Source organism: Lutjanus erythropterus, chromosome 15, assembly GCF_056507025.1.
Source record: "Lutjanus erythropterus isolate fLutEry1 chromosome 15, fLutEry1.hap2, whole genome shotgun sequence".
Lineage (NCBI taxonomy): Eukaryota > Metazoa > Chordata > Actinopteri > Lutjaniformes > Lutjanidae > Lutjanus > Lutjanus erythropterus.
In genome coordinates this window covers 34,920,150-34,946,551 of record NC_139331.1, presented here as the reverse complement: position 1 = coordinate 34,946,551, position 26,402 = coordinate 34,920,150, and the positions used below count along the sequence as shown (strand labels likewise).

General features: G+C 42.3%; 1 protein-coding gene and 1 non-coding gene across 2 annotated transcripts; one reads left to right on the top strand and one right to left on the bottom strand.

The window, feature by feature from the left end:
- Positions 1 to 268: 268 nt before the first annotated feature.
- trnaa-ugc (transfer RNA alanine (anticodon UGC)) lies at positions 269 to 340 on the bottom strand. Its single transcript has one exon. It is a non-coding gene; the product is annotated as a tRNA-Ala (tRNA).
- A 2,517-nt stretch (positions 341 to 2,857) lies between these two features.
- Positions 2,858 to 25,448, top strand: cad (carbamoyl-phosphate synthetase 2, aspartate transcarbamylase, and dihydroorotase). The gene is made up of 44 exons (XM_084736838.1): positions 2,858 to 3,267; positions 4,615 to 4,754; positions 4,970 to 5,099; positions 5,314 to 5,456; positions 5,568 to 5,709; positions 6,897 to 7,068; positions 8,968 to 9,153; positions 9,245 to 9,354; positions 9,564 to 9,706; positions 9,947 to 10,078; positions 10,357 to 10,590; positions 10,706 to 10,927; positions 11,082 to 11,270; positions 11,362 to 11,486; positions 11,979 to 12,112; positions 12,266 to 12,378; positions 12,794 to 12,958; positions 13,057 to 13,142; positions 13,446 to 13,692; positions 13,887 to 13,985; positions 14,249 to 14,473; positions 14,836 to 15,018; positions 15,114 to 15,332; positions 15,745 to 15,912; positions 15,996 to 16,178; positions 16,605 to 16,709; positions 16,968 to 17,213; positions 17,325 to 17,406; positions 17,967 to 18,133; positions 18,263 to 18,427; positions 18,773 to 18,904; positions 19,343 to 19,544; positions 19,634 to 19,824; positions 19,978 to 20,118; positions 21,099 to 21,188; positions 21,293 to 21,431; positions 21,569 to 21,762; positions 21,878 to 21,952; positions 22,298 to 22,510; positions 23,517 to 23,642; positions 23,791 to 23,946; positions 24,103 to 24,204; positions 24,693 to 24,787; positions 25,208 to 25,448. Exons 1-44 carry the CDS (start codon positions 3,177 to 3,179, stop codon positions 25,305 to 25,307), a joined length of 6,702 nt encoding a protein of 2,233 aa, XP_084592964.1. The 5' UTR covers positions 2,858 to 3,176; the 3' UTR covers positions 25,308 to 25,448.
- Positions 25,449 to 26,402: the final 954 nt, after the last annotated feature.

The window sequence follows — 26,402 nt, the reverse complement described above, 5'->3', positions numbered from 1 at the left end:
TATTAGGTATCTATTACTAAGTAGCTATCATGGACAATGTCGATACATTCAAGACTACAATCTGTGCGTGAGCAAATATAGTCCTTGTAAAACTTCCCATAGGCTTCGTGTTTCCAAAGCCATGATCTTCGACATATATAGCGATCTCAAGAGACTCAGAAGTATGCTACAGTTCTATAAATGTATGTCTTTTCTATAGTCAGCAGACGGTTGCATGGTCAAGTCATGTTCATGAAACAGAAAAAAAAAAGAAAAAAAAAAAAGCTACTGGAGATGCCGGGGATTGAACCCGGGGCCTCATACATGCAAAGCATGCGCTCTACCACTGAGCTACATCCCCCTTACATGTTGAAATGGTGTGAATTAGCTTATTTATTCAAACTAAATATGATGATAATCCAGGTGATTGATAGATTTTTTGTGGCTTAAAAACATCCCTCATTCGTTTCTCAGCTACCTTATCACAACCATCATCGTCACCATCATCATCATCATCATCAGTGATCTGGCCAACAACGTTTTTTCCTGTTAGCCACCTAGCTAATTTATCTAGCTCTACGTATGACAGTTTTACATAAACTATTATGGTGTCCCCTTCATTCTAAGATTCACATTTATTTATCTGATCAATTCATAAATTAAAGTTGTTTTGAATGTGTATGAAACACTATCCAAAGACAAACACAAAACAGAAGATTTACATTTCAACCAAATTCAGCCAAAAGCCTGCATTGGGGCCCCCTGTTAACTACCTTTTGCCACTGAATATTATTATAATTCCCCTGTATTTTCAAATTAAATTGGTCACTTTATTATCAATTTAAGGTGTTGCCAAGAAATTGGGAGGTTACTGTGAATTTACTGTCAGCATGATACTTACGCTGTCCTTGTTTCTCCCTCCCTCAAAAGTTGCTGTTAAAGTGTCCTTGAGGAAAATACTTTACCCCATCATCACCTGCTCAGGTGGAGATGATCAGTGGTAAACGGAGGTAAATAAACCACACAGCTCCTGCTCGTCACATTTATTTCTGTCCATGAAAAATATAAACATCTGTTAATCCATACAGTGAGGCTGCTCATTAACCCCATATATATAGATAACCATGAAACAGGTGATGGGTCAAACACACAGCTGGAGGGCTGAGACGAGAACAATGGCTCACTTTTTGTATATAGTCAAACTGATTAAATATTTTTATGTATATTTTTTAAACAATACTTGCTTTGTGTAGCTTTGAAGGTACATCAAGATCATCCTGTTAAGCAGCTCAATGATCTTTATAGCAGAAGTGACAAGTTTGGCCTGATGGTGGACAGAGCAGATGATCAGGTGCAAAAACAATAACTGTGAATGTCCTTCATTTTGTTTTTTTGTCACTTTATTCTCTCTCCAGATCTCCTGGTGATGCTGCCACCACTTGTAGTCCAAATGTCTTGACCTACATCGCCATCCTAGTTTGTCCAAAAATAATTCCAGCTGTTGAGAAGTTGCTGCTGCAGGTGTGGGATGACCCGCATCCGTTTAGCGTGATGACGTCGACGTGACAAAATCTGTGTTAAGTTTTCTAATTACACAGGAAGTGAGCGATTTTACCTTCAAATTAAAGCCTTTTTTTTAACCAACCTGAAAACACATCACGCCCAAGTTAGAATAATGAAAATGTTTTAAATGATCTAAGATGATGATTGAAATTTAGCCATACTATGATAATAACCTCCGATGTAAAACTCTAGTACTGAAAGTCAAATTTTGCAATTGCTTTACTTACTTAACTTTTATTTCTTCTGAGTTCTACATATATTGTGAAAAGCAGATGACATTGCAGTTCTGGTTTTAGTAACTGGTTTCATTATGAAATGTCAAAAAAAGACCAAGTTTGGCAAGAGACTGGAGGCTGCAGCTCTGGATGAAAAGGAGAAGACTGCAGCTGGACTCTGTAGACTGCCGTCCAGCCAGGACAGGGACTGGAGAGACGTTGGCTGGGGTCCTGGGCAGCAGAACTTATGTGGTGCTGGGCAACAAAGCCTTGATGTTGCAAGACAGCTGAGGCTCTGGGATGCTGGACAGCTGGGAAGCAAGACGTTGGCGAGAACCACATTTCCACCTGGAAGGCATCCCAGAAGGTGGCAGGTTCAGACAGGGAACTGATTGGGTCGATGCTAGCCAACTGGTCAGCTGGCTGAAGACTAGCAGTCTGGGAAGTGTCCAATTTTAAAGCTAGATCCAGAAGAAAGGAGACCAGGGTACTGGATGAAATGGAGCTGGATGACAGGGAACTTGTATATCAACTTGACCCTCTTTCTTGTGGGGCCTGTCTTGAAGGTAAGTTGGGTTCCCCAAAAAAGGAGACTCTAGGGGAGTCTCGTTGTCTGATTGTCAAAAGGGCAATCACCTGGGAAACTAGCCACAGGGACAGGGACTGGCTGATGGCTAGCAGGCTCCTGACTGGCAGGTCTAACCGACTGGCACAAAGCCTGGTGGCTAACATGCAGGTGGCTAACAGGTCAAGGTTGGAACTGAGGTAAAATAACAATTTAATACCTCAAAATAATTTGGAACATTCTCAAAATAACAATTTAATATATCAAAATAACAAGTTTGTCTCAAAATAATGAGAAATGTCATACGTTCTCAAAATATTATTTTCTCATGATGTTATTTTGAAATGCTAAGTCATTATTATCATTATTATTATTATTTTAAAGTTTCTTATTATAATGTCAATCAGAATCTTCTTTTTTTATGACTTCCACAGTCAATCCATACCCTACAGTAAGTTTTCAGCGTGGCTTTTACTTTGAAATTCCTTAGCGGAAGTGCGGCGCGTCAATACGTTAAACTTACCGGTCGAGGCTATGGGCCGACTTCCACACTGCTGGCGGCGTGTGTGGAACCTTCTTCCCGCACCGTCCCGTCCGAATAACCGGAAAAATAATCAACTAACGTCGTTTTTTGTGTTTATTTTTCCGTCATCTTTTCCGGTTTCATTCAGACTCGGTCGCAGAGCTGCTCGACGGTCACATCTGCTGTTCAGCGGCAGTTTTCTCGGAGTCTCATCTGCATCTTCTGCTTCTTCGCGCGGCGTGAGTTTCACGTGGAGACCGGGGCTCATCACTGCTCTGAATCATCCATCAGTTTCCCGGGTACTGCTGTTAGCATTAGCTGCTTGAGTAAAATGTCAAAGATGGCAAGCTTGATTCTGGAGGACGGGACGACGTTCAAAGGCCTCCTTTTTGGTGCAGATGTGTCAGTGTCGGGAGAAGTTGGTAAGTTCTTTGAAGTAAAGGCTCATTCGTTTATAACCTCAACTTCAATTCTAGCTACTAGCTCATACAAAATCCACCTGTGTAAGTAGCTAACTTTAGGTTAGACTTTTGGTTCTGTGTTTTTGGTTCTTTTGCACATTTTGTCCTCATCTGCTACGATGGTCATCTTGGATTAGTTATAACATTAAAGCGCCAAACCCCCCGTAACCCAACGTTACACTCACCCTCCTCTACACAGGAAGGTGTCACCAAACTCCATTTAAACATCTGTCAATTTTAATGTTGGCGTAGATAACCCTGTCAGTTGACATGCGCGTACACCATGACGTCTCTCATCTTCTTGTAAATGGCACTTGCGCATTAACAACAGCATTTCATTTCAGCACACTTACAATGTATTTTCAGTATCTGCTTGCTTTACCACCGCTGTTTAACATCTCTGGTCTGTTTTGGCAGTTTAATGTGCAGAAAGAAAGCATAGCATGACCTACTTTTTTCAAGCTGAACCGCAGCTCAAGTCATGCCGAATTGAAGATTAGGCAATGTTGATTTAATCAAAGACCAAACTTTGCCCTTTGATGCGTGTCCTTGTGCCGATGAGCAAGGCCGAATTAAAAGTGATGGAATTTTCACTGTAGTTTGGCGGGAGAAACTACTCACAATAGATTGGAATGTATCTTTGCTGGTAAAGTCCCTCCCATCTGGGTGCTATGGTCATGACAGGATTGCTAGTACCAGCAGTAGGAATCCAAATGACCATAAACTTGAGTCAAAACTTGTCTGCTTAACATTATGTCAATTAATTGTTGGTGTAGCTGATGTTGTCCTGTAGCATTCTTGTCTACCACGTGACATCTCTCATCTTCTGGGACATCCACTTACAGATAAACAGCAGCATTTGATTTCAGTATCTTTACAACTCTGTGTGCTGCTTTACATAACCATCTCTGGAATGTTTTAGCAGATGAATGTGTTGAAATAACAATTAATTATCGTCTTGTCTTCTTGTAAATGCCACTTGTTACCATTTTACTTAAGTTTACGTTAAAGCTACTGCAAGGATATATAAGGATTCATATTTTATATTTTGTTGACTTTGGAGGCCCCTGTGGAAAAATGTGGTAGTGTTTCCTCTGTGATAACTGCAAAACATAATGTCAAAAATAAAATTATCTAAATTAAAATCTTCTCATGCAATCTTCTTATGGTGCAAGTGACTCATAAATAAATACTGTTTGTGTTAAATACTTGTAGTACCTCTCACATAAAGCTGTTGTTAAAGCATGTCCGGAATGCATGAAAGTGATGGACATGACTGGAGAATTGATGAATATTTTGTGTGTTCAGTGTTTCAGACAGGCATGGTGGGCTACCCCGAGGCTCTCACTGACCCGTCCTACCGCTGCCAGCTGCTTACCCTCACTTACCCTCTGGTCGGCAACTACGGCGTACCGCAGGACGAAGAGGGAGAGTTTGGACTCAGCAAGGTGGGCAGTTACTTAAGCTTTTTAAAATGTTAACTTAAAGTTACTGGAAAGCTTGATGTGTGGTAGATGGTTTAGGAAGATGAGGAAAGAAGGAGGAGAAGGGGTCTATGAGTGTAGTATGTCTTTAGGGGAACCCTGAGTCATCACAGCAGTAAAGGCCTTAAATCAAGACTAATGACGCAGCTGTTTTATTGTATTTTTGTCGTCTTACTCAGTGGTTCGAGTCATCAAAGATCCACGCTGCAGCTCTGATTATTGGAGAGCTGGCGGAGAGTCCTAGTCACTGGAGTTCTGTCAGATCGCTGGACCAGTGGCTCAAAGAGCAGGGAGTCCCTGGATTACAAGGTCAGAAAATCTAAATCTAAATCTAAATAGACCAATACTAATAATTTTAACAGGAAGTAAATTAATGCAGATTGCACAATTAAATACACAAAGAACTCAATGTAGTTGACTTCATATTTGAATTCGAAAGGTGTAAAGCTTTTCAAAAAAAAAAAAAAAAATGCAAGCCCTCAACTGCAAATTTTAAATGATCTGTTGTCTCCATGATCTCCAGGAATTGACACCCGCCGCCTGACCAAAAAGATCAGAGAGAAGGGCACCATGTTGGGGAAGCTGGTTGTGGACGGGACTCCTGAGGACAGTATTCCCTTTGATAACCCAGACAAGAGGAACCTCGTCCAGGAGGTCTCCATGAAGGTAACCTACCCCCCCCACCCCCACCCCCCCCCCATAATAATAACCTGTAATTTGTTACCAATAGGAGCTTAAATCAGTGCATTTGTTAAAATTCTGGCTGATTGTCTCCAGGAGCCCAGAGTTTTCAACCCAAGTGGCAGTTTGCGGATCACAGTGGTCGACTGCGGCATCAAATACAACCAGATCCGCTGCCTGGCTCAGAGAGGAGCCTGCGTTACTGTCGTACCCTGGGACCACCCACTGAACAGCGCAGGTCTGTCACACACATTTACTGCCACATACAGAGCAAAATATCATATAAGTTTTCACCAAACCTTTTGCAGAACATCTAATAAAAATATGGGGCTATGCTTGTGTTTGTTTCATGGAAATTCCAACATGAGCTTATGTTGATTCAAGTGGAAAAACACTGGAAACAGATGTATAAAATATATGTAATATATATCTCTCAAAGAAGTGGTGTCAGTACCAGAAAGTTTCATAACCCTTATGAAAACTGTTCAGTTGTTTTCTCATCAGTGTTAAGACTTACAAGTTTGTAGTTTATTGTTGATTTAGATGCTGCAAAATTAAAAGTTCTGTGCCCTTGGAGCTGACAATAAAAGACCAATTGGCAACCAAAGATATTTTATCTTTTCTTTTCTGCCATGATATGATTTTGATTCATGCCATCGATAGACAATATCATATGTCAATTTAACACATTTAGTTACATCTCTGTTAACTCACAAAAAGCAACTAAATTAAACTTAAGACAATTTTATGACATTAGTGACACAGACATGCCATATGAATTTCAAAATAAAGGTGTGTCTTAAAGTTGACAATGTAGATTGATAGTTTCACTTTGCATCAATTTTCACCTCGCATTTACTTGCATGTGCAGCAGCTTATGCTTTGGAGAAAATGGCAAAGCAAATTAAGTTGTTTGACTGCGGAGTGAAGAGTCTGATTAACACATGAACATCACAACCGGATGTCATGTGTGTGAAAGTAGCTCAGTCTCATTTGACAAAACCACAATCCAAGACTTCGGTGCAGAAGGGCCAATGGATCTGTGGTGGGATTTGGCACAAATGTCCAGCAAAACAGAAAGTGAAAGGAAGAGAACAGATGAACAAGCAAACAGTGATTAGCTAGATTTGCCTTTGTGGAATCTGTGAAAAACACAACAACAGCTGCAGAATTTTGTTTGGTTATCATAGTAAAGCTTTTAAACATTGTCTTATGTCACATTTTCCTTATTAAGCTGTATAACTGCATAGTGTCGTAAGTACTCAAAATATAAGGTGGCTCAGAATTGCAACCATATATTCAGTTGCAGCAACCAAAAGCTGATGACCACCGGATACTACCTTTTAAAAAGTTTGTGTTTATCCCCCAGTTGTCGTCATGTGATCATCAGTGCTAACAGGTGGGTTTTTTCCTTGTCTTTTGTAGATTTTGATGGTTTGTTCATCAGTAACGGCCCCGGAGATCCTCAGCTCTGTCAGAGCACCATCAACAACGTGAGGAAGGTCGTCTGTGTGGAACGTCCCAAACCAGTTTTCGGTATCTGCCTCGGACACCAGCTGCTCTCTTTAGTCATCGGATCGAAGACCTACAAGATGAAGTAAGGATCTATAAACTCCGTTAGTAATGAATGTCACCAAACAAACTGTTTTACATGATTAAAATTTAAAGACATTTCTTGCAATATATTCTCAGTTGTTCAAAATATCCTTTACCTGTCATTTTTGCTGCAACTTTAACAAGTTCTCAAACAGTGCTAAAGTAATTGATTGATGAATTGATGCCCTTAAAGGACCAAAGTGTTAAATTTTAGATATTTTTGAGCAAACTGCTGGTATGTGCTCATGTCTAGAGCTCAGTCAGTCTCTTTCCAAGCTTATAAAAGATTTTTGGAACAGGACAAAGACAGAAATGTGTCCTCAGTGACCTGAACCGGGGAACCTCTTCAAACCCTTTTGCTCTCTCTAGAAACACAGACGTTTGTGCTCACACACTTTCTTTGGGAGAGTTGTGGTGTGAACGGCAGGTTTTTGCTGTTCTCAGCAGTCTGGTCCTCCCCTGCATGTGTTGGCCTGATCGCTCTTGTTATGAAAAAGACTAAACAAACAAGCCGGCACGCAAGACGAGGCGGCCGGCTCCTCGCTGCGCTGAACTCCACAGACACATCTGCGGGGTCATGGAGGCTTTCTTTCCCCTGAGACTCCACTGATGGAGCTTTATCAGGCTCGCTGTGAAGGTCACGGTGGGCACAAATGTTTCTGTTACCCTGCTGGAATGTGGCTGGCATCTCCACAGACAAGGGGATTGTGGGATTGCAGTGAAATTCAAATTACAGGTAGTTCACAAGGCATCCTTATGAGAAACTATATTTAGATCACTTTTAGACCCCAATACAATATTTTCTCTTCATGCTTTGGTCACACTATACAACTTTCTGTCTGCAGCAACGCATATTTAAGATCAGTTTAAGAACAGGCGAGTATTTTCACCACTTTGCTTTGCTGTCAGACAGCCCCCTTTAATGGGAAATTACAGCAAGCCAAATAATTGCAATTCCAAAATCTGGTGGTGAGTAGGAAATCAAGGTTCAAAATCCTGTAGAGTGACCTTCGGATTATTTGGAAGTCCAAAGCCATCATGAATTTGTGTTTGGTAAACATGTTGCATTGTCTGTCATTTACTGGAACACAATTTGATAGGCACATCGTCACCCTGTAAATGTTCACAGGATTTTAATTTTGAGGAAAGTGCCTGTTTCAGTCGTTTTATATTTTATTTATCCTTTATTTAGTCCCTTAGAGATACTAGATCTCTTCTTCCAGGGCACAGCAGCACATTCAGGTTCACATGAAAGACAAAGTCAAATGTTAGAATAGATATAACACATAAAAAAAACAGAACACAAGACAAGCATACAGCGATATCCATATCACATTTCACCTCATGTCAAGCAGTATGTAAAACAGGAACAGGGAAGTTTGTCGTTATAAAAACCAAAGGTATTCAAAGACTGAAGGTGATGGTATTTTGCAGTAAACCCTGGGGACATTCAAAAGAAACCACCTAGAGATCTACTGCTGTTATTGCTTCCTGCTTCCTGCATTTCACACTTTTAGTAATTGTAGCATGTGAACTGGTGGAAGCAGCTGTTGCACAGAACTCCCACAATGCTTCAGTTTGTGGTCTTTTTATTGAGGATTTTGGGGGCTGGTGTTTTGTTCTGTTAGTAACGGTGACATTTGGCAACTTGAATTGAAATATCAAGGCATCGTAGTTGGTGCCTTCTTTTTGTTTATTTGAACAGTACATCCCAACAACAAGACAACTCAGAGTGCTCTATGTGAAACAAAAAGGATCAGATATTAATCAGAAGCCTCAGATTTGGTTCAGTTCAGTGTTTCCCAAACTTTCCACACTGCTTAACACCTCAGAAAGTTTTGAGCTCTCTTGATGTAAAACCTTTAAATCCAGTAGTGTATTTTTCTCTCTCATCTCTCAGGTACGGTAACCGTGGCCACAACCAGCCATGCATCCACAACGGCACAGATCGCTGCTTCATCACCAGTCAAAACCACGGCTTCGCTGTCGACCCCGACACCCTGCCGAAAGACTGGGACATCCTCTTTACCAACGCCAACGATCACACCAACGAGGGCATCGTGCACAATGAAAAACCCCTGTTCAGGTAACAGGGACACATCAGATAATACTCACCAGGAATTAGTTGCTCCAGTGCCTCATATGTGACTAAACAATGCTGTGATGTGTTTTTGCAGTGTTCAGTTCCACCCAGAGCACATGGCCGGACCCACGGACCTGGTCAGCCTGTTTGACGTCTTCATCGACACCGTGAAAGACCACAAGGAGGGAAAGGCCACCAAATCTGGTACAAATTTCATAGTTTTTAAAAGTATATTCTCTCAAAAGAAACTTTTATGTATCTCTGTCATGTATCCAATCAGCACTTTCTGTAGACAGCCAACACATTTGTTATTTTGGTTTTATTGTTTTCTACTGTCTACTGGTTGAAAAGACGTGCACAATTCTGTGAATAAGAGCATCAAAATGACAACGCTTTTTTGTGATTTTTTCCAGTGAAGCAGCGTCTGTTGGACCACCTCACTTACACGAATTCCCCAAAACCTGAGGAGGGGTTCCGACCCAGGAAGGTCCTGATCCTGGGATCTGGAGGACTGTCCATCGGTCAGGCTGGAGAGTTTGACTATTCGGGCTCGCAGGTCTGTCTGTAATTCCTTCTGGTGATGAGAGTGGAGCGGATAATCTGATGTAAAATTGATGAATGAGTTATTTTGGGATGCAGGACCAATTAGATGTCTATGAGGGATGATAATCAAGCCGACATTTGACGTCATGGAGGTTTTAGTTTTGCAAACAGAACAATAGGTGAGCTTAAAGTAGACCACAAGATGTGACTGTTTTTTATCAACATATCTGATATGATTTTGTTTTGTTTCCAGGCTATCAAGGCTCTGAAGGAAGAGAATATCCAGACTGTGCTGATCAACCCCAACATTGCCACTGTCCAGACCTCCAAGGGCCTCGCTGACAAAGTTTACTTCCTGCCTATCACGCCGGAGTACGTCACTCAGGTATGGAGGAACTATCTTGACTTAATGTGGAAAATTATAAGAGAAGAGACAATGTGTGGGGTTTTGAAATTCCTAACACTTTTTATTAGTAGTCAGTATTACAATTTATAGAACGGTTACTTCCAAAGAGTGCTGGTATGGAGTTTAACAGCACTGGGACTTTTAACTGCATTTAAACTACAAACTAGATCTTAAAAAAAGATATTTTTCATTCAAACCTTTTGTTAACTCGTGAGCACATTGCCATGTTGCATATCTTGCCCCTTTTTTACTCTCAGGTGATAAAGAACGAGCGTCCTGACGGCGTGCTGCTGACATTCGGTGGTCAGACGGCTCTGAACTGCGGCGTGGAGCTCACCAAGCTTGGCGTCCTGGAGAAGTATAAAGTGAGGGTTCTGGGAACGCCGGTGGCCTCCATCGAGATGACTGAAGACAGGAAGATCTTTGTGGAGAAGATGGAAGAGATCAATGAGCACGTTGCTCCGAGTGAAGCAGCGCTGTCGGTGGAGCAGGTGAGCAGACGCACTCATGTATAAAAAACAAGCAGTTCAGATTCATCACCTCCATTCCTTCAGAACATGTCTGATATTTTGTTTTCAGTTTGTCTAAACGTGTTTTTCGTTCCAGGCGGTGGCAGCTGCAGAACGTCTGGGCTACCCTGTCCTGGTTCGTTCGGCGTTCGCTCTCGGCGGTCTGGGCTCCGGCTTCGCCAACAACAAAGAGGAGCTGACGTCTCTGGTGACATCAGCCTTCGCCCACACTTCCCAGGTCCTGGTGGACAAATCCCTGAAAGGCTGGAAGGAGATCGAGTACGAGGTCGTCCGTGACGCCTACGACAACTGTGTCACTGTGAGTGAAAAGGAGATGAATGTTGATGTTTTGAAGAAGATTTTTACGTTTTGCCTCTCGTCCAAGAGGCGTCTTCAATTCTAAAAAAACCTGCTCATCCCTGCGTATGATACTTGACAGTATAAATGTGACTTGATTTGCTTTTCTTGTTCAGGTGTGTAACATGGAGAATATTGATCCTCTGGGCATCCATACCGGAGAATCCATCGTGGTGGCGCCCAGTCAGACACTTAACGACCGTGAATACAACATGCTGAGGAACACGGCCATCAAAGTCATCAGACACCTCGGCATTGTGGGAGAATGTAACATCCAGTACGCGCTTAACCCAGAGTCTGAACAGGTATGAACACAACATATATATAAAAAATACATAAAATAATGTTATCAGTCTCCAGATTCTGTTCTAATTGGTGTGTGTTGATGTTTTTCAGTATTACATCATCGAGGTGAACGCTCGTCTGTCTCGGAGTTCGGCTCTGGCCAGTAAGGCGACAGGTTATCCTCTGGCTTACGTGGCGGCTAAACTCGGTCTGGGAATCCCGCTGCCGCAACTCAAGTACGTCTCTCATTTTAAAGATAACAGATGACATGCAAATTAAAAAGAGAATGCAGCAAAACTCTGTAAGCAGGGCCGAGGATTGAGCTTGAATACATCTTTTTACAAAAGGATGTACTTAAAATGTGTCTGTAGGGCTGAAAACAAGGAATTTGCTATATAAAAAGTTATTAATATTGAGAAAAAGGTTGTTAATTCTAAAATTCAGGTCTTGTATTGGCATGAGCTATGAGCTGCTGTGGTTAGGACGTTATTTTATTCCATCTGATTCAAGTCAAAGGGGCTTTATTGGTGTGGGAAACAGACATTTACAGTGCCAAAGCAAGTGTGAAATAATAAAAAAACAAAAGTACATAAAAAGAAGAGTTGTGATTTTGCTGTTAGAGATATATCTATATATACACACATACATAAGTATAAAATAGAAAAAAGTAAACTTTTTAGAAGTGTGTAATTCAGTAAGTAAAAATCTATAAATGTATTTTTGTGTAGGAACTCTGTTACTAACTCAACAACAGCCAACTTTGAGCCCAGTCTGGACTACTGTGTGGTGAAGGTTCCTCGCTGGGATCTGAGCAAGTTCCTCAGGGTTTCCACCAAGATCGGCAGCTCCATGAAGAGTGTCGGTAAGAAGCACTGAGATCATCTTCTACACTTTTTTGCCTCAACGAATAATGTGATTTGCTGAGTTCTCAACCGTAGCCCTCTGTTTATAAAACTACATTAGTGCAGAGCGTCAGTGGCAGTAAGTGGATCTTCACCTGCACTTTTCTCGACAGGTGAGGTGATGGCCATTGGCCGCAGCTTCGAGGAGGCCTTCCAGAAAGCTCTGAGGATGGTGGATGAGAACTGTGTTGGCTTTGATCACACCATCAAACCCGTCTCTGAGAAGGTAAAAGAAACATTGAAACTTCCGATACCTATATGTGTTCTGTGCACACTGTAAACAAGACGACAGGTAGATCATGATCAGAATGTTTAAAGTGAAAAGTGCTTCACAAAGACAGGAAAATAAAACAGACAAATTGCAAAATCATCAGGATTTAAAGGAAAATTTATAAAAAACAGTTTGGCTCATAGAGAAAAAACGATTAAAACTCAGGAAAATCAGGAAAGGTTCGAAAAGTTTTAAGAAAAGATCTGAAGGAGATCGCTGACTCTGCCAACCTGATTTCCTCTGGACCCTGCTGAAACCATGTAATGATACATCTGAGCCTGACTGGACCTTTTATCTGACTAAAAACTAGCACCACGTCACTTATTTGTCTCAATCATCGTACCTTGTTCTTGCCCCCTCTGCTCACCAGGAGCTGCAGACTCCTACCGATAAGCGCATCTTCGTTTTGGCGGCGGCGCTCAGAGCCGGCTACACGGTGGAGAAGCTGTACGAGCTCACCAAGATCGACCACTGGTTCCTGCACAAGATGAAGAACATCGCCGACCACGAGCGGCTGCTGGAGACGTACAACCAGGTGAGGATGATGAGGAGGAGACGAACATGGGGAAAATGATCGGCGTTCGTCTTTTCTTTATTATAAATATCCCTTGCTCACGCTGTTCTTCCCACCAGGATGAGAGCGCCATGCCTCCAGAGGTGATGAGAAAAGCCAAACAGCTGGGCTTCTCAGACAAGCAGATCGCTCTGGCTGTGCAGAGGTGAGAGAGAAAGACAATCTGTGCCTGAGGACAGAGTGCCTGTGTATTATTTTTAGTCTGGTTGTTGCAGTGACTCAGCACCAGAGTATGGAGGGTGCAGAGATGATCTTGTCCTGTGTGAATATAAATGCATACAGCAGGTATTAAAAGATAAACTGTATTTGCATTTCATCACTGGTTTGTTCTTTTTCATGCCAAAATCTGATGGTCTGAGGTTTGTTTTTTCATTTTTATTTTTACTCCTGGGAAACTCATTTCCCCTCGATCAACATTCTTTGCTTTTTTTTTTTTTATCTCTGACAGCACCGAGCTCGCAGTGAGAAAGCTGCGTCACGATTGGTCCATCCTGCCCGTCGTGAAGCAGATCGACACGGTGGCGGCTGAATGGCCTGCCCACACAAACTACCTGTACCTGACGTACCACGGCACGGAGAACGACCTGCACTTCGACGACCAGCATGTCATGGTGATCGGTTCCGGGGTTTACCGCATCGGCAGCAGCGTGGAATTTGATTGGTGTGCAGTCGGCTGCATCACGGAGCTCAGGATGGTCAGTCGTACTTCCTGTGTTCTTATAATGCTGCAGATCATTGGTTTCATCTGTTTGAGCTGTTGTATCAGCTGCAACAGTGAAATACTTTGTGTCATGCTGAACCTCTTTATGTGACCGACAGCTAGTTAACACAACAAACAAACCATATAAACGTTAAACAATATTTTTTCATGTTGTCACATTTATTGCAGATGGGTTATAAGACCATCATGGTGAACTACAACCCAGAGACGGTCAGTACGGACTACGACATGTGTGACCGCCTCTACTTTGACGAGATCTCCTTTGAGGTAAGATAGTGAATGATGATCATAATAGTAAGATTTTATTCTGCAGGTCTGATGTTTCAACGTGAGATAAATGGTTTAGGACACAGTTGTAGCTGGTTGTGATACTGAATAGAATTAGCTGTAAAATACATCTTAGACCAGTAAAACGTGACAAACTGCAGCCATAGAGCTGAATAAAGACTTTGCAGACACGGTCTCAGCAAAAAGAGCTTTATAAAAGTAGTGCTAATAACAGTTTTGGGTTTGTCCTGTTCGTATCTCAGGTGGTGATGGATATCTATGAGAGGGAGAACCCAGAGGGAGTGATCCTCTCTATGGGAGGTCAGCTGCCCAACAACATCGCCATGTCGCTGCACCGCCAGCAGTGCCGCATCCTGGGAACTTCGCCCGAGTTCATTGACTGCGCCGAGAACAGGTTCAAGTTCTCCAGGATGCTGGACACCATCGGGATCAGCCAGCCGCAGTGGAAGGAGCTGTCTGACACTGAGGTTAAAAAACAAACAAACAACAGAATAATGTTTTAAAATACAACATTTTGACCGTGCTTGAAATCCTTAAACACTGTCCTTGGATTTTTGGATAAAGTGCTTGAAACTGCTTGAAAATGTAATCACATTACTTTCAAAATAAATACCTCTCTGACTTATTTTATTTCTTTATCTAAAAAGTGAACTTCTCAGTCAGAGTCACACAGTAACGTCTAATTTACTGCGATGAAGAAATTAAATGAATGAATTCAACAGTGTGTATGTGGCTCACTTTCTCTAATACATTTTATGTTTTCGTGATGTTTGATCTTTTTCTGCATTTAAATTTAGGAAGTCTTTTCCATGTCTTTTTTCCTCTCCAGTCTGCTGTGAAGTTCTGTGAGTCTGTGGATTACCCCTGCCTGGTTCGTCCCTCCTACGTTCTCAGCGGAGCGGCCATGAACGTCGCCTACAGTGACAGCGACCTGGAGAAATACCTGAGCAACGCTGTGGCCGTGTCCAAGGAGCACCCTGTCGTCATCTCCAAATTCATACAGGAGGCCAAGGTCAGAAAAAAAGACCTGTGGTTGTTGACGTTTAGCTCCAGTTTAGTAAGATCAGCTCATCAGGTTGTTCAATATGTGTCTGTAACCTTTTCCAGGAGATCGATGTGGACGCTGTAGCCTGCGACGGGGTAGTGATCGCCATCGCTGTGTCTGAGCATGTGGAGAACGCCGGTGTTCACTCTGGCGACGCCACGCTGGTGACACCGCCCCAAGACCTGAACCAGAAGACGATGGAAAGGATCAAGGCGATCGTCCACGCCATCGGCCAGGAGCTGCAGGTCACCGGACCGTTCAACCTGCAGCTGATTGCCAAGGTGACGATCACTCTGGAAACTGCCATAGTAATATGGATCGGACTCGGAAATCGGCCATCAGTCTTATTAGAACTGAAGATAATTTACGTTGTTGTTGGGTAGCGTACTCATGTTTCATCAGGGTCAGGGTGCCTAATTATAAACAAGCAAGTCCTCAGATGTCTGAATCACCGCCCACATCTAAGATTTGTGCAGTAATTCAAAAAGCTTTAGCATTGTGCCCTTTGTGAGCTGGTTCCCAGGGAAACAGTCTATCAATCAGAGCTTTGTGGGTGGGACTAAGAACGAGGACGTCATCTTACGTCATCATAGCTAGGGGTCAAAAACAACACACCTATGTTAGAAAATAATTTATTTTTCACTGTTCATATGACTGATCTAATGGTGTGATGATGCCTTGCTTTTTCTGCAGGATGACCAACTGAAGGTGATCGAATGCAACGTCCGAGTCTCCCGCTCTTTCCCCTTCATATCCAAGACTCTGGGTGTGGACCTTGTTGCCCTGGCGACTCAGGCCATCATGGGAGAGGAGGTGGAGCCTATTGGCCTAATGAGAGGAAAAGGGATTGTCGGTGTCAAGGTAACCGAGCCGACTCAAAGCAGACATATTTTTTTGTCTATGTGCCACGTGTTCCTTCTGACTGTACATCACGTGTCCTCCAGGTTCCTCAGTTTTCCTTCTCTCGACTGGCTGGAGCCGACGTGGTGCTCGGCGTGGAGATGACCAGTACTGGTGAGGTGGCGTGTTTTGGTGAGAACAGATACGAGGCGTACCTGAAAGCCATGCTGTCCACCGGCTTCAAGATCCCCAAAAAGAACATCCTGCTCTCCATCGGCAGCTACAAGGTACCTTCAGGACGCAACTGACATCAGCAGTAAACTCTCTAATTAGAAATTTACTGATGAATCTTGAAGCCAAGAGTTGGTAATTTAGCAGATGTGGATGTTGAGTTCAGCTGATCCAGCTGGCAGCTAAAATTATGCCTCTTGGTGGAAGATATATAAACAGTAAACAGAGGAACATTACAGAAGGTTTGCAGTCTTGCATTGCGATTAACAGATGGTTCTTAAAGATAGAACATGTAAATTCTGCTGCTCAGGGTCTCTCTCATTAAAATAATAACAAAAGATGTAGTTTGATGTAGCGTGGGATCATGGGAGATGTTTTCTTCACTGTTTAACAGCCACCGTCGCAGATGAAAATCTGTGTGACATGACTCAGGCAGAAATCCAGCTCAAATCATTTATGATTGTGTGTGTTTGTGTTTCCAGAACAAGAGTGAGCTGCTGCCCACCGTTCAGGCTCTGGAGTCTCTGGGTTACGACCTGTACGCCAGTCTGGGAACCGCAGATTTCTACACAGAACATGGAGTCAAGGTAACTGAAAATACATCTTATATTTTGATTGTTTCATCACAACAACAGTCTGCACTTAATACCTGAAAAATATATTGGTAATCCAGATTTATTGGATTGGAAAAGGGTTTCTGAAGCTTTTGTGACTGGCCACCAGCTACCCAGTGTTATAAACTGGCCATGTTGCCTATAAATTGAATAACAACAGTATATGAATAGTAAGATGACAAACCATGACTCAGCATGAAAAATATTATACTATCGGTGTCTCTGTTTCAGGTGACAGCGGTGGATTGGCCGTTCGAGGAGGACGACAGCGAGTGTCCCACTAAAGAGAAGCAGCGCAGCATCATGAACTACCTGGAGGAAAACCACTTCGATCTGGTCATCAACCTCTCCATGAGGAACAGCGGCGGCCGCAGGCTCTCCTCCTTCGTCACCAAAGGCTACAGGACGAGACGCATGGCCGTCGACTACTCTGTCCCGCTCATCATCGACATCAAGTGCACCAAACTCTTCGTCCAGGTAGGAAACAGTTTTTTTGTTTTTTACTTTTTATTCGCTTCATTTCTTCTTCTTTTTTTTTTGTTCTTAAACTTTGGCATCATAAGTAACATGAATCGAATGCATTTTCAGGCTCTTCGTCAGATTGGTCGGTCTCCACCGGTGAAGACTCACGTCGACAGTATGACGTCTCAGACGCTGGTCCGTCTGCCTGGTGAGTCACTGACTGACTGTGGGGGATTTGACTTTAATAATATCAGGTCTTTTGTAGCAAAGAAACTAATTAGATGACACTGCAAACCAGAACAACTTTTAAATAAAAGGCTAAAAATTTACATAATTGTCAATAATTATCAACACCGAAAGCGGCTTTTTAAATTAAGTATTTAATTAATTTCATTAAAATACTTGAGGGCATTTCAGTTTCACTAGTTTTATTTAATTTTACTTTATAAAACTTGAGTTAACTTTAAGAAATGCTCCTGGCTCCCTGCACAATGATGAAAAGTTTGAATTTACTAAATCTTACATGTGGATGTATTTCAGTGTTGGATTTGTTTTATTCTAAAATTTGACACCAAGATTATAAATCCAAAGATCCAAATGTCAGTTATAAGGTTCCTTTATCAGTAATAAATGGTACTGGATTATCAAAACCAGGACAAGAGATTTAAATACAATATTTGTGTGCGTGTTGTTATACCTGCTGTCTGCTAAAATGTATACATTTTTTTAAAAAAAGGTTAAATCTTTCTATCTGTGATTGATTGTCAGGTCTGATCGATGTGCATGTTCACCTGCGGGAGCCTGGAGCCACACATAAGGAGGACTTCTCCTCTGGTACGGCAGCTGCTCTGGCAGGAGGTGTGACCATGGTGTGTGCGATGCCCAACACAAACCCTGCCATCACTGACCCCAGCACTCTGGCCCTGGTACAGAAGGTACGGCCACGTTTTCTCTCCTGTTCGGTTGTTTGTCTCATTTATCCCGCCCAGATGGTGACAACATTGTTGCATATCTGATTCTCTTTAAGTGAAGTCAAACAAATAAAACTTGTGTTGTATCGTCAGCTGGCCAAAGCAGGCTGCAGGTGTGACTACGCCCTGTACGTGGGCGCTGCCTCAGACAACGCCGCCATCCTGCCGACCATCGCCAGCCAGGCTGCCGGGCTGAAGATGTACCTGAACGACACGTACTCCACCCTGAAGATGGACAACGTCTCCCTCTGGATGGAGGTGGGCTGAGTCACAGTGTGTCCTCAAACAAACCGACTGTAGTTTAACCTTTTAAATTAGTTTAAATTCCTGAAAAATCCTGTTTAAAACTGGTTTGGTGTGATTCATGGTCCATCAGGCCTGTTTGTTGAGTCGAAATTAAATAATTTGTCTTGGGAGAAAAGATTTGCTGTTTTGGAAGAGAGCTTCTCTTCAGTGTGACATTACTGAGTCAGCATCTAATCATGATTAATGCACCTCACCGGCTTCTTGTTTTAGCTGTGCTGACTAATTCTTGCATAATGTCAGTGGAAGAATTTTCCTCCATGTCTAAACTGAACTATAACTGTCATTTTCTGTTTGCAGCACTTTGAGAAGTGGCCCAAACAGATGCCGATTGTCGCTCACGCTGAGAAGCAGACGGTGGCTGCGATCCTCATGGTGGCTCAGCTCTACCAGCGGCCCGTCCACATCTGCCACGTGGCCAAGAAGGAGGAGGTAAAACACTGTTTTATTATTCTGTTTTAACATTTTTTATCAATATTATAGAAATCAAATGGTGCAGAATTTGTAGAGCTACAGTATCAAAAAGGAGAGGAGATTATTGGTGTTCTTGTCTAAAGGTTTTTGTGTGCACTTGGCAACTGAACATTCAATAATCTATGACAGTGTTTCACCGGCCCAGCATCCCTGTGGGCGAGTGCTGCAGCATTTTCATGATTAATTAATCATCATTTACTGTCAAAAATGACAAAGACAAGCAGCAGATCTTCACATTTAAGAAGCTGGATTCAGCATTGTTCTCCACTTTATCTAAAAATAAGACTAAAATGATTAATTGATTAGCAAAATAGATGGCAACTCATTTTCTTTCAATCGACCAATCGTTGCAGTTCTGCTGTGGACGTTACTAAACTTATTACTTTTGTTTTTCAGATCCTGATCATCCGAGCGGCGAAGCAAAAAGGCATCCAGGTCACATGTGAGGTGGCGCCTCATCACCTCTTCCTTTGCGAGGAAAACGTGGTGGAGATCGGCGACGGACGGGCGCAGGTCCGACCCATGCTGGGAACACGAGAGGACATGGAGGCTCTCTGGGAAAACCTGGACATCGTTGACTGCTTCGCCACAGACCACGGTCCGTAACCTAACAGAGACCAATCTGATTATTGATCTGTTAGTTGAAGTGAGGGTTATATTTATATTTTCCTTTGTTTTGTGTTTTAGCTCCCCACTCTGTGGAGGAGAAGAACGGTGATCATCCTCCTCCAGGTTACCCCGGCCTGGAAACGATGCTGCCGCTGCTACTGACCGCCGTCAGCGACGGACGTCTCACTCTGGATGACATCATCAGGCGTCTTCACGACAACCCACGCAGGATCTTCAATCTGCCAGCCCAGGACAACACCTACGTGGAGGTACACACACAGTGATAATCTGATCTTTATGCTGCGTTTTATTCCAAAACCGACGCAGGAATATTTGCTTTATACATAATCAGAAAAAAACATGCTCACACTTCCATTTGAATTATTTAATCAGTCGTCTGTTTGTCTGTTGGTGTCTGTCAGGTGGACTTGGAGCAGGAGTGGGTTATTCCTCAGGCCATGCAGTTCACCAAGTCCAAGTGGACGCCGTTCCAGGGTCTGAAGGTGAAGGGTAAAGTCCGCCGCGTGGTGCTGCGAGGAGAGGTGGCCTACATCGATGGCCAGGTCAGCAAACACTCACACGTTTATTTTAGCCTCTTGTTTTGTGCTCATAAGCCAAACATGCTGTAATAAACTATTGGTTTATAAATTATAGTGAACATTTTTATCATTTGGTGGATATTTTTACCATTGTTTTCAGGATTTTGCTTTTACATAAGGTGCTCTGATTGATATGGTAGCTATGATTATCGGCCGATATTCGTTTTAAATCATTTTGTCAGTGTTCTCTAAAGCTGATGAGGTGATGAAGCAGCAGGATCCAAAATGAACACCTTTCAAGCGTTTGCTTCTCTTTGAGAGTCTCCATGCAGGTCTGCTACATCTGTCTTCTACTGTCAAACAAGCAAAAAGACTTCATGGTGCATTCAAGTGTTCCTTGTCAATGTCAAATCTGTACTCAAATGGTTGTGAAGGTGTTTAAAATTGGAACTTTTCTATTATTTTCTTATTTTCCTTTGTTGAAACACATAGGCATACAGCTGTCATTTCTTTCTTGTTATTGAAAGTAGATGCACACCACAGGATATTATCAAGACTATTGTGCCAGAGGAGAGAGAGCACGATCTCATGTGATCTTGAGTCATTTCCTGTTAGCAGAACATGTCTGCTTGCTGTGGTAACGTCAGTGTTTTAATCTGGACTGAACTTGGCTACTGACCGAGGTCTGGCCCAGATTTATCTACTGATTCTTGCAAGGTTTAAATTTTAAATTGGCTCAAAACTCCTGCAGCGTGGGGCGCAGCATTATGTGACTCTTGGTCTACGGCCCATAATGGTGGCTACTTGATTGTTGCTTATGTTGCCATTTGATGTTGGAAAATTGGAAAATAATAGGTGATGAGCTGCACAATAATATTTATTAGCACTTGTTCACGTATAATCTAACTCAATAAAAGTGGAGATACACGAAATATCTTCTTTTTATGTATCATGTAATTTGATGTCTTTTAAAGCTGTTCTTTCTCTCTCTGTCTCCCTCTCAGGTGTTGGTACCTCCAGGTTACGGTGAAGATGTGAAGACCTGGTCCTCTGCCTCCATCACTCCTTCTGAACCTGTTAAAGAAAGTCCCAGGGTATTTTAAAGTGGATACAGTACTAATACAAACAAAGAAAACACTGATTCAAACTGAAGAGTTAAAAGGAAATAAGAGACCCTGCTGTGTTTCTTGTGGTTTAGACTCCAGAGCATCCGCGTCCCACTCCTCCCCGGGAAGGTCCGGTCCGAACCCGAGCACCCAGCCCACGACGAACTGCAGAGGGCCGCTACCTGCTGCCACCTCGCATCCACCGCTCCTCTGATCCCGGACTACCACCAGGTACTACAACTCCCATAATGCAGTGTTACATCCATTACTCTACTAAATCTATTATCTGCCTTCTGTGTACTGTATTATACTGTATTATACTGTATTTTAGTGATAAATTGTACGTGGTGTCACTTTGCTCTCTGCAGAGATGGTTATGCTCCCACCCAGCGGTCTGGGTGACGGTTACAGCCACCCTCCTCCCCTGTCCAGGCTGTTGTCCCCTCAGTCAGGATCGGGACCGATACCTGCTGGACAGGTGTCCCACTTCCAGATGTCTCCTCTGCTGCACCTGCTGGTGGGCCAGCACATCCTGTCTGTCAGACAGTTCAGCAAAGAGCAGGTAAAGTTCACCTTGTGTTAACTGGCAAAATAAAAGTTTGTTTGATGTTTCAGACTTGGACGCCACTTTGACGTCGTTAAGTTTTCTCAGTTTGTGTGTTTCTTGTTTGTTTCAGATCTCTCACCTGTTTAATGTCGCTCACACTCTGCGTTTGTTGGTGCAGAAGGAACGAAGCCTGGAGATCCTGAAGGTGGGTCCTCCTCACAAAGGTCTTCATCTTATTGCTCGGTGTTGAATTAAAAGAGTATATACTGCACATTAAAGGGAGAGTTCAGAATATTTGAGGACCATTTTTGTGCTAACAGCATCTGCATTCATTGAGAAGTGTTCTTAAGTCACACTACATAACCAAACAGACTTTGAAAACACTAGAATTTAAAGTTTTGGTGAACAAAAATGAGGTTTGGGCAATTCACAGAAAGTTTGTTTTTGGAACACACTGTAGTGAAGTTTTAACGCCTCCTGTCTGACAGTAGATTAGAATTTGTCTGTCTCAAGCCCAGCTCAAACTAGTTCTTTGTTCTTGACCGTCCAGGGTAAGGTGATGGCGTCCATGTTCTACGAGGTCAGCACTCGCACCAGCAGCTCCTTCGCGGCGGCCATGCAGCGTCTGGGCGGCTCGGTCGTCCACTTCAGCGAGTCCACCTCGTCGACACAAAAAGGAGAATCTCTGGCCGACTCTGTCCAGACCATGAGCTGCTACGCCGACGTCCTGGTGCTCCGACATCCGACGCCTGGAGCTGTAGAGGTGGGTTAGAGAAGGGCTTTTCTAAAATAAACTGAGCCTGATCACACCTGCTCCTAAGTTCTCCTGCTGGCTTCTAATTATTTTTTAAGTCAGATTTCATGATCCTATTACTTGTCCATAAATTAATTCATGTAATCTCATCTGGTTATATCATTTATAAACGATCAAGACATGACCCTGATGAAGCTCTCAGTTTCAAAGACTGATATGAACTAAAACAAGAGATTCTTCTTCCGATGTGGACCCAAACTCAGCAGTATATTGTCTTTGGATCTGAAGACCGCGACAGTCCCTGTTAAAATACTGCCTTTTTCACTTGAGTTTAAATTTAGTTTAATTTAAAGCCACTAGGTGTACAGTGTAAAAAGCTTTGGCGTCCTCTAGTGGCAAAAAGGACACATGTTAAAGTCATGGTGGCTTTTTTAAGATAAATATTTTTTACAGTACATTTGTTTTTTAACTGGTGTCTAGACTTAAAAAAATCTGCTAACCTTTATCAGCCAGTGTTATTTTTATTTATTTATTTTACATAAAAGAGGGACATGAGCAAACATATTTGATAAGGATTTCTTAAATATTCATTTCTTAAATAATTCTGATGTATTTACAGTGTGGAACATTTTACAGGTAAAAGAATGAACTTCTCAGCGCTCTCTGGTGGACAAACTGTAATGGAGACACTTTTTTTAAAAATGCATAGATTGCAGGTTTTTCTTTACTGTTTTTCTAGTCTGCATTTTGTTATTTTGTTATTACATTTGTCGAACATAATCTTTACTCAGCTTTCAACTTCATCTCACTGTCTTGCAACAGCAAACAGAACGAACGGCTAAAATCTTTCAGCATCTCCCACGTGGCTGAAACGACTTAAGTGACATTAAAATGATCCAAACTTATGAATCTCTCAGTTACTGTAAATGTGCTCTGTAGTCACACAACTTCTCTTGCTCAGGAGATTTTCATTATTTTTATTCTCATGTACCTCGTCTCCCCCTGTGGCGTTCAGACTGCGTCACGTCATTGTCGTAAACCTGTGATCAACGCTGGAGACGGCGTCGGGGAGCATCCGACTCAGGCGCTGCTGGACGTCTTCACCATCAGGGAGGAGCTGGGGACGGTCAACGGCATGACGGTGAGGGACACACACACAGACCTCCAACAGCCACGTTGCTGTTATTGTTGAAAAATCTAACATTTAGAATAATTAATACTCCAGTTTTCAGCTTTTAGTTTGAGCAGATCATCATGTCTCATGTTTTCATGTGTGTGTTTTCTGTCAGATAACCATGGTCGGGGATCTGAAACACGGCCGCACGGTTCATTCCCTCGCCAAACTGCTCACACAGTACCGCATCACACTGCGCTACGTGGCTCCCAAGAACCTCCACATGCCGGCAGAGATCATCAGCTACGTGGCCTCGAAGGGCATCAAACAGGTGGGGAACAAACCGAGATAAAACAGTATGACAGATGTAAACTCAGTGTGAAAACAAACCTAAAGAATAAGGTCTTTAATGTAAGTTTCTGTTTTATCAAACAGAAGTGATGCACACTCTGACTAAATAAGGTTGTGTATTTTTCCGTGTTTGCAGGAGGAGTTTGACAGTATTGAAGAAGCTCTGCCTGAGACAGACGTCCTCTACATGACGAGGATCCAGAAGGAGAGATTTGCATCTGAGGAGGAGTACAAAGCTGTGAGTAAACGCATGTTTCATCACTGATGCAGCTCTAAACAGAAGTTGTAAAATTAAATCTTCTAAAATCTTAAATTTACAGTTCAGTTTTTCTAATGAGGGTTTCTGTGTCATAAAAAGTCTAAAATCTACTGAGCGGTATTTTAGATTTTGACAGGTCTTATGAAGTTAACTTCACATTTATAAAGTTATATTAAATTCAGTCTCATCGTTTTTGGTGGAAAATATGTATTGATCACACTAAAAGAAGAACAAAAGAAGTTAAGTGGTCTCACATTATGTAACTGGATTGGCTGATTTCATCGAGATTTATTTAACAATCATTTTTTGCCATTATGGGCATGAAATAGGCCTTAAATTGTGTTGAAACCTGCAGAAACCCTGTGATGTGAGATCAGAAGCTGTGTGGCGTTTTCTGAATGTAGAAACAGGAGATGTGTGTAAATGATTACTGACTCTGTTTTTTTCCTCTCCTCTCTCTCTCTCAGTGTTTCGGTCAGTTCATCCTCACTCCTCACATCATGACTGTGGCTAAAAAGAAGATGGTGGTGATGCATCCGCTGCCCAGAGTCAATGAGATCAGGTGAGATCTGATCACTGAACGCTGACGTTTGTACTTGACATTCCTTCATATTTTGAAGTGGCTCACACGTTGCAGAAGTTTGCCTTCAGTGCTTCCTGCCAGAAAGCCCCTGTCTGTGTCGCGTGTGAAACCCTCGGTCAACGTTGAGTTATTATTTTCACCCAAACCAGGATCTCTTACTAAACCTAACCAAGTAGTTTTGGTTCCTAAACATACAAACTGCAACTGAAAATAAAACAGAAAAGCAAAAAAAAAAAAAAAATTCCTCACATTTTATTTATGATCCTTTTGAAAAATACTTGTGAAATTATTGACCATGGTGTTGTGCACTACTTTAGCCTTGTTAATTCTTTGCATCATACTGTACATGAGCTAAAACTTTCTTGTTCTCACGCGTTTCCTTTGTGTTTTTCCTCTCAGTGCGGAGGTGGACTCGGACCCGAGGGCGGCGTATTTCCGTCAGGCGGAGAACGGCATGTACATCCGAATGGCCCTGCTGGCCACCGTACTGGGCAGATAGATCCACGTGCTGCACACGCGTAGCAGAAATATTCGCACCTTTAGAGTGTTAAGTATAGTCACCAGCATTTTCTCTCCTGGAAACTGTGCATTTCTTGTTTCCAGGTTGTTAGTAGAGTTAAATAAAGCAAGACATTAACTGAGTTATAAACGTTACAGTTATATCATATCATCATCAACGTGAAGCTGCTTTTCTTCTGTTTGAAACCACAACTTGTTTTTCTTTTCTTCCGTATTTCACCTGCTGAATTACTGTGTATCTGTACAGCAACTGCTTGAAACACAATTAACATTTCCATAAACCTGAGCTGAAAATAATTTAGATGCTGTGTTTGGACCAGTGATATTTCTGTTTGTGATGGTTAACAGACCATCGGTGTTCGTGCGTCAGTGAGTCAGCTGGAGGAGCTGCAGACCAACACTGGGAACATTTTAAATAAAACAAGAAGGAGCAGGGCATTAAAATGATAACACTGACAGTACTATGCTGATGGTACTATATGTAATGAAATGAATGTCTTGGTAGCTGGGTCAGATGTGCAGCCGCTGTAACTAAACCGCTGCACAGATGTTTCCCCGTCTAACCAACTGGAGGTAAATTTAAAGGGACCAGTTGGATATTAAAAGGGAGCAAAGATAAAATGGCTGCCAGCTGCTTGATTCTGACCAATAATGGTGCCGGTTACATCTACTGTGCTTTAAAAAAAAAACCTGTAACATTCCTTTACGTAAACACGTACAAGTAACTGAAACTGTCGTAATGTTTTCATGGTTGATGGTTTAGGGAACATTTCTGTAACTACTGAAGCAGTTTAGACACAAACTTTCCTCTTTTTTTTTTTATCCAATCTGTACTTGATGTCATTTAAGTGTTGGTGAATGACTTTGTATTATGTAGAGAAATAAATAATAAAGAACAATTTTCCCTTTTGCAGTTGACTTTGTCATTAATATCCACACCACGTGACACAGAACTGTCACAGATTCAGTCGATTTAATAACTATTTTACATCTCGTGGCCTCCTGCAGGCCACACCATAGATGGTGTAACATAACCCTTCTTTTGATTTTTAATAGTTATTAGATCAAATATTCA

Bases quoted from the DNA above. Each gene is read 5' to 3' on its own strand.
- cad (XM_084736838.1), top strand. From the start codon at position 3,177: ATGTCAAAGATGGCAAGCTTGATTCTGGAGGACGGGACGACGTTCAAA. The intron at 3,268-4,614 runs GTAAGTTCTTTG...TTGTGTGTTCAG, and splicing joins GTCAGTGTCGGGAGAAGTTG to TGTTTCAGACAGGCATGGTG. The intron at 5,457-5,567 runs GTAACCTACCCC...GATTGTCTCCAG, and splicing joins TCCAGGAGGTCTCCATGAAG to GAGCCCAGAGTTTTCAACCC.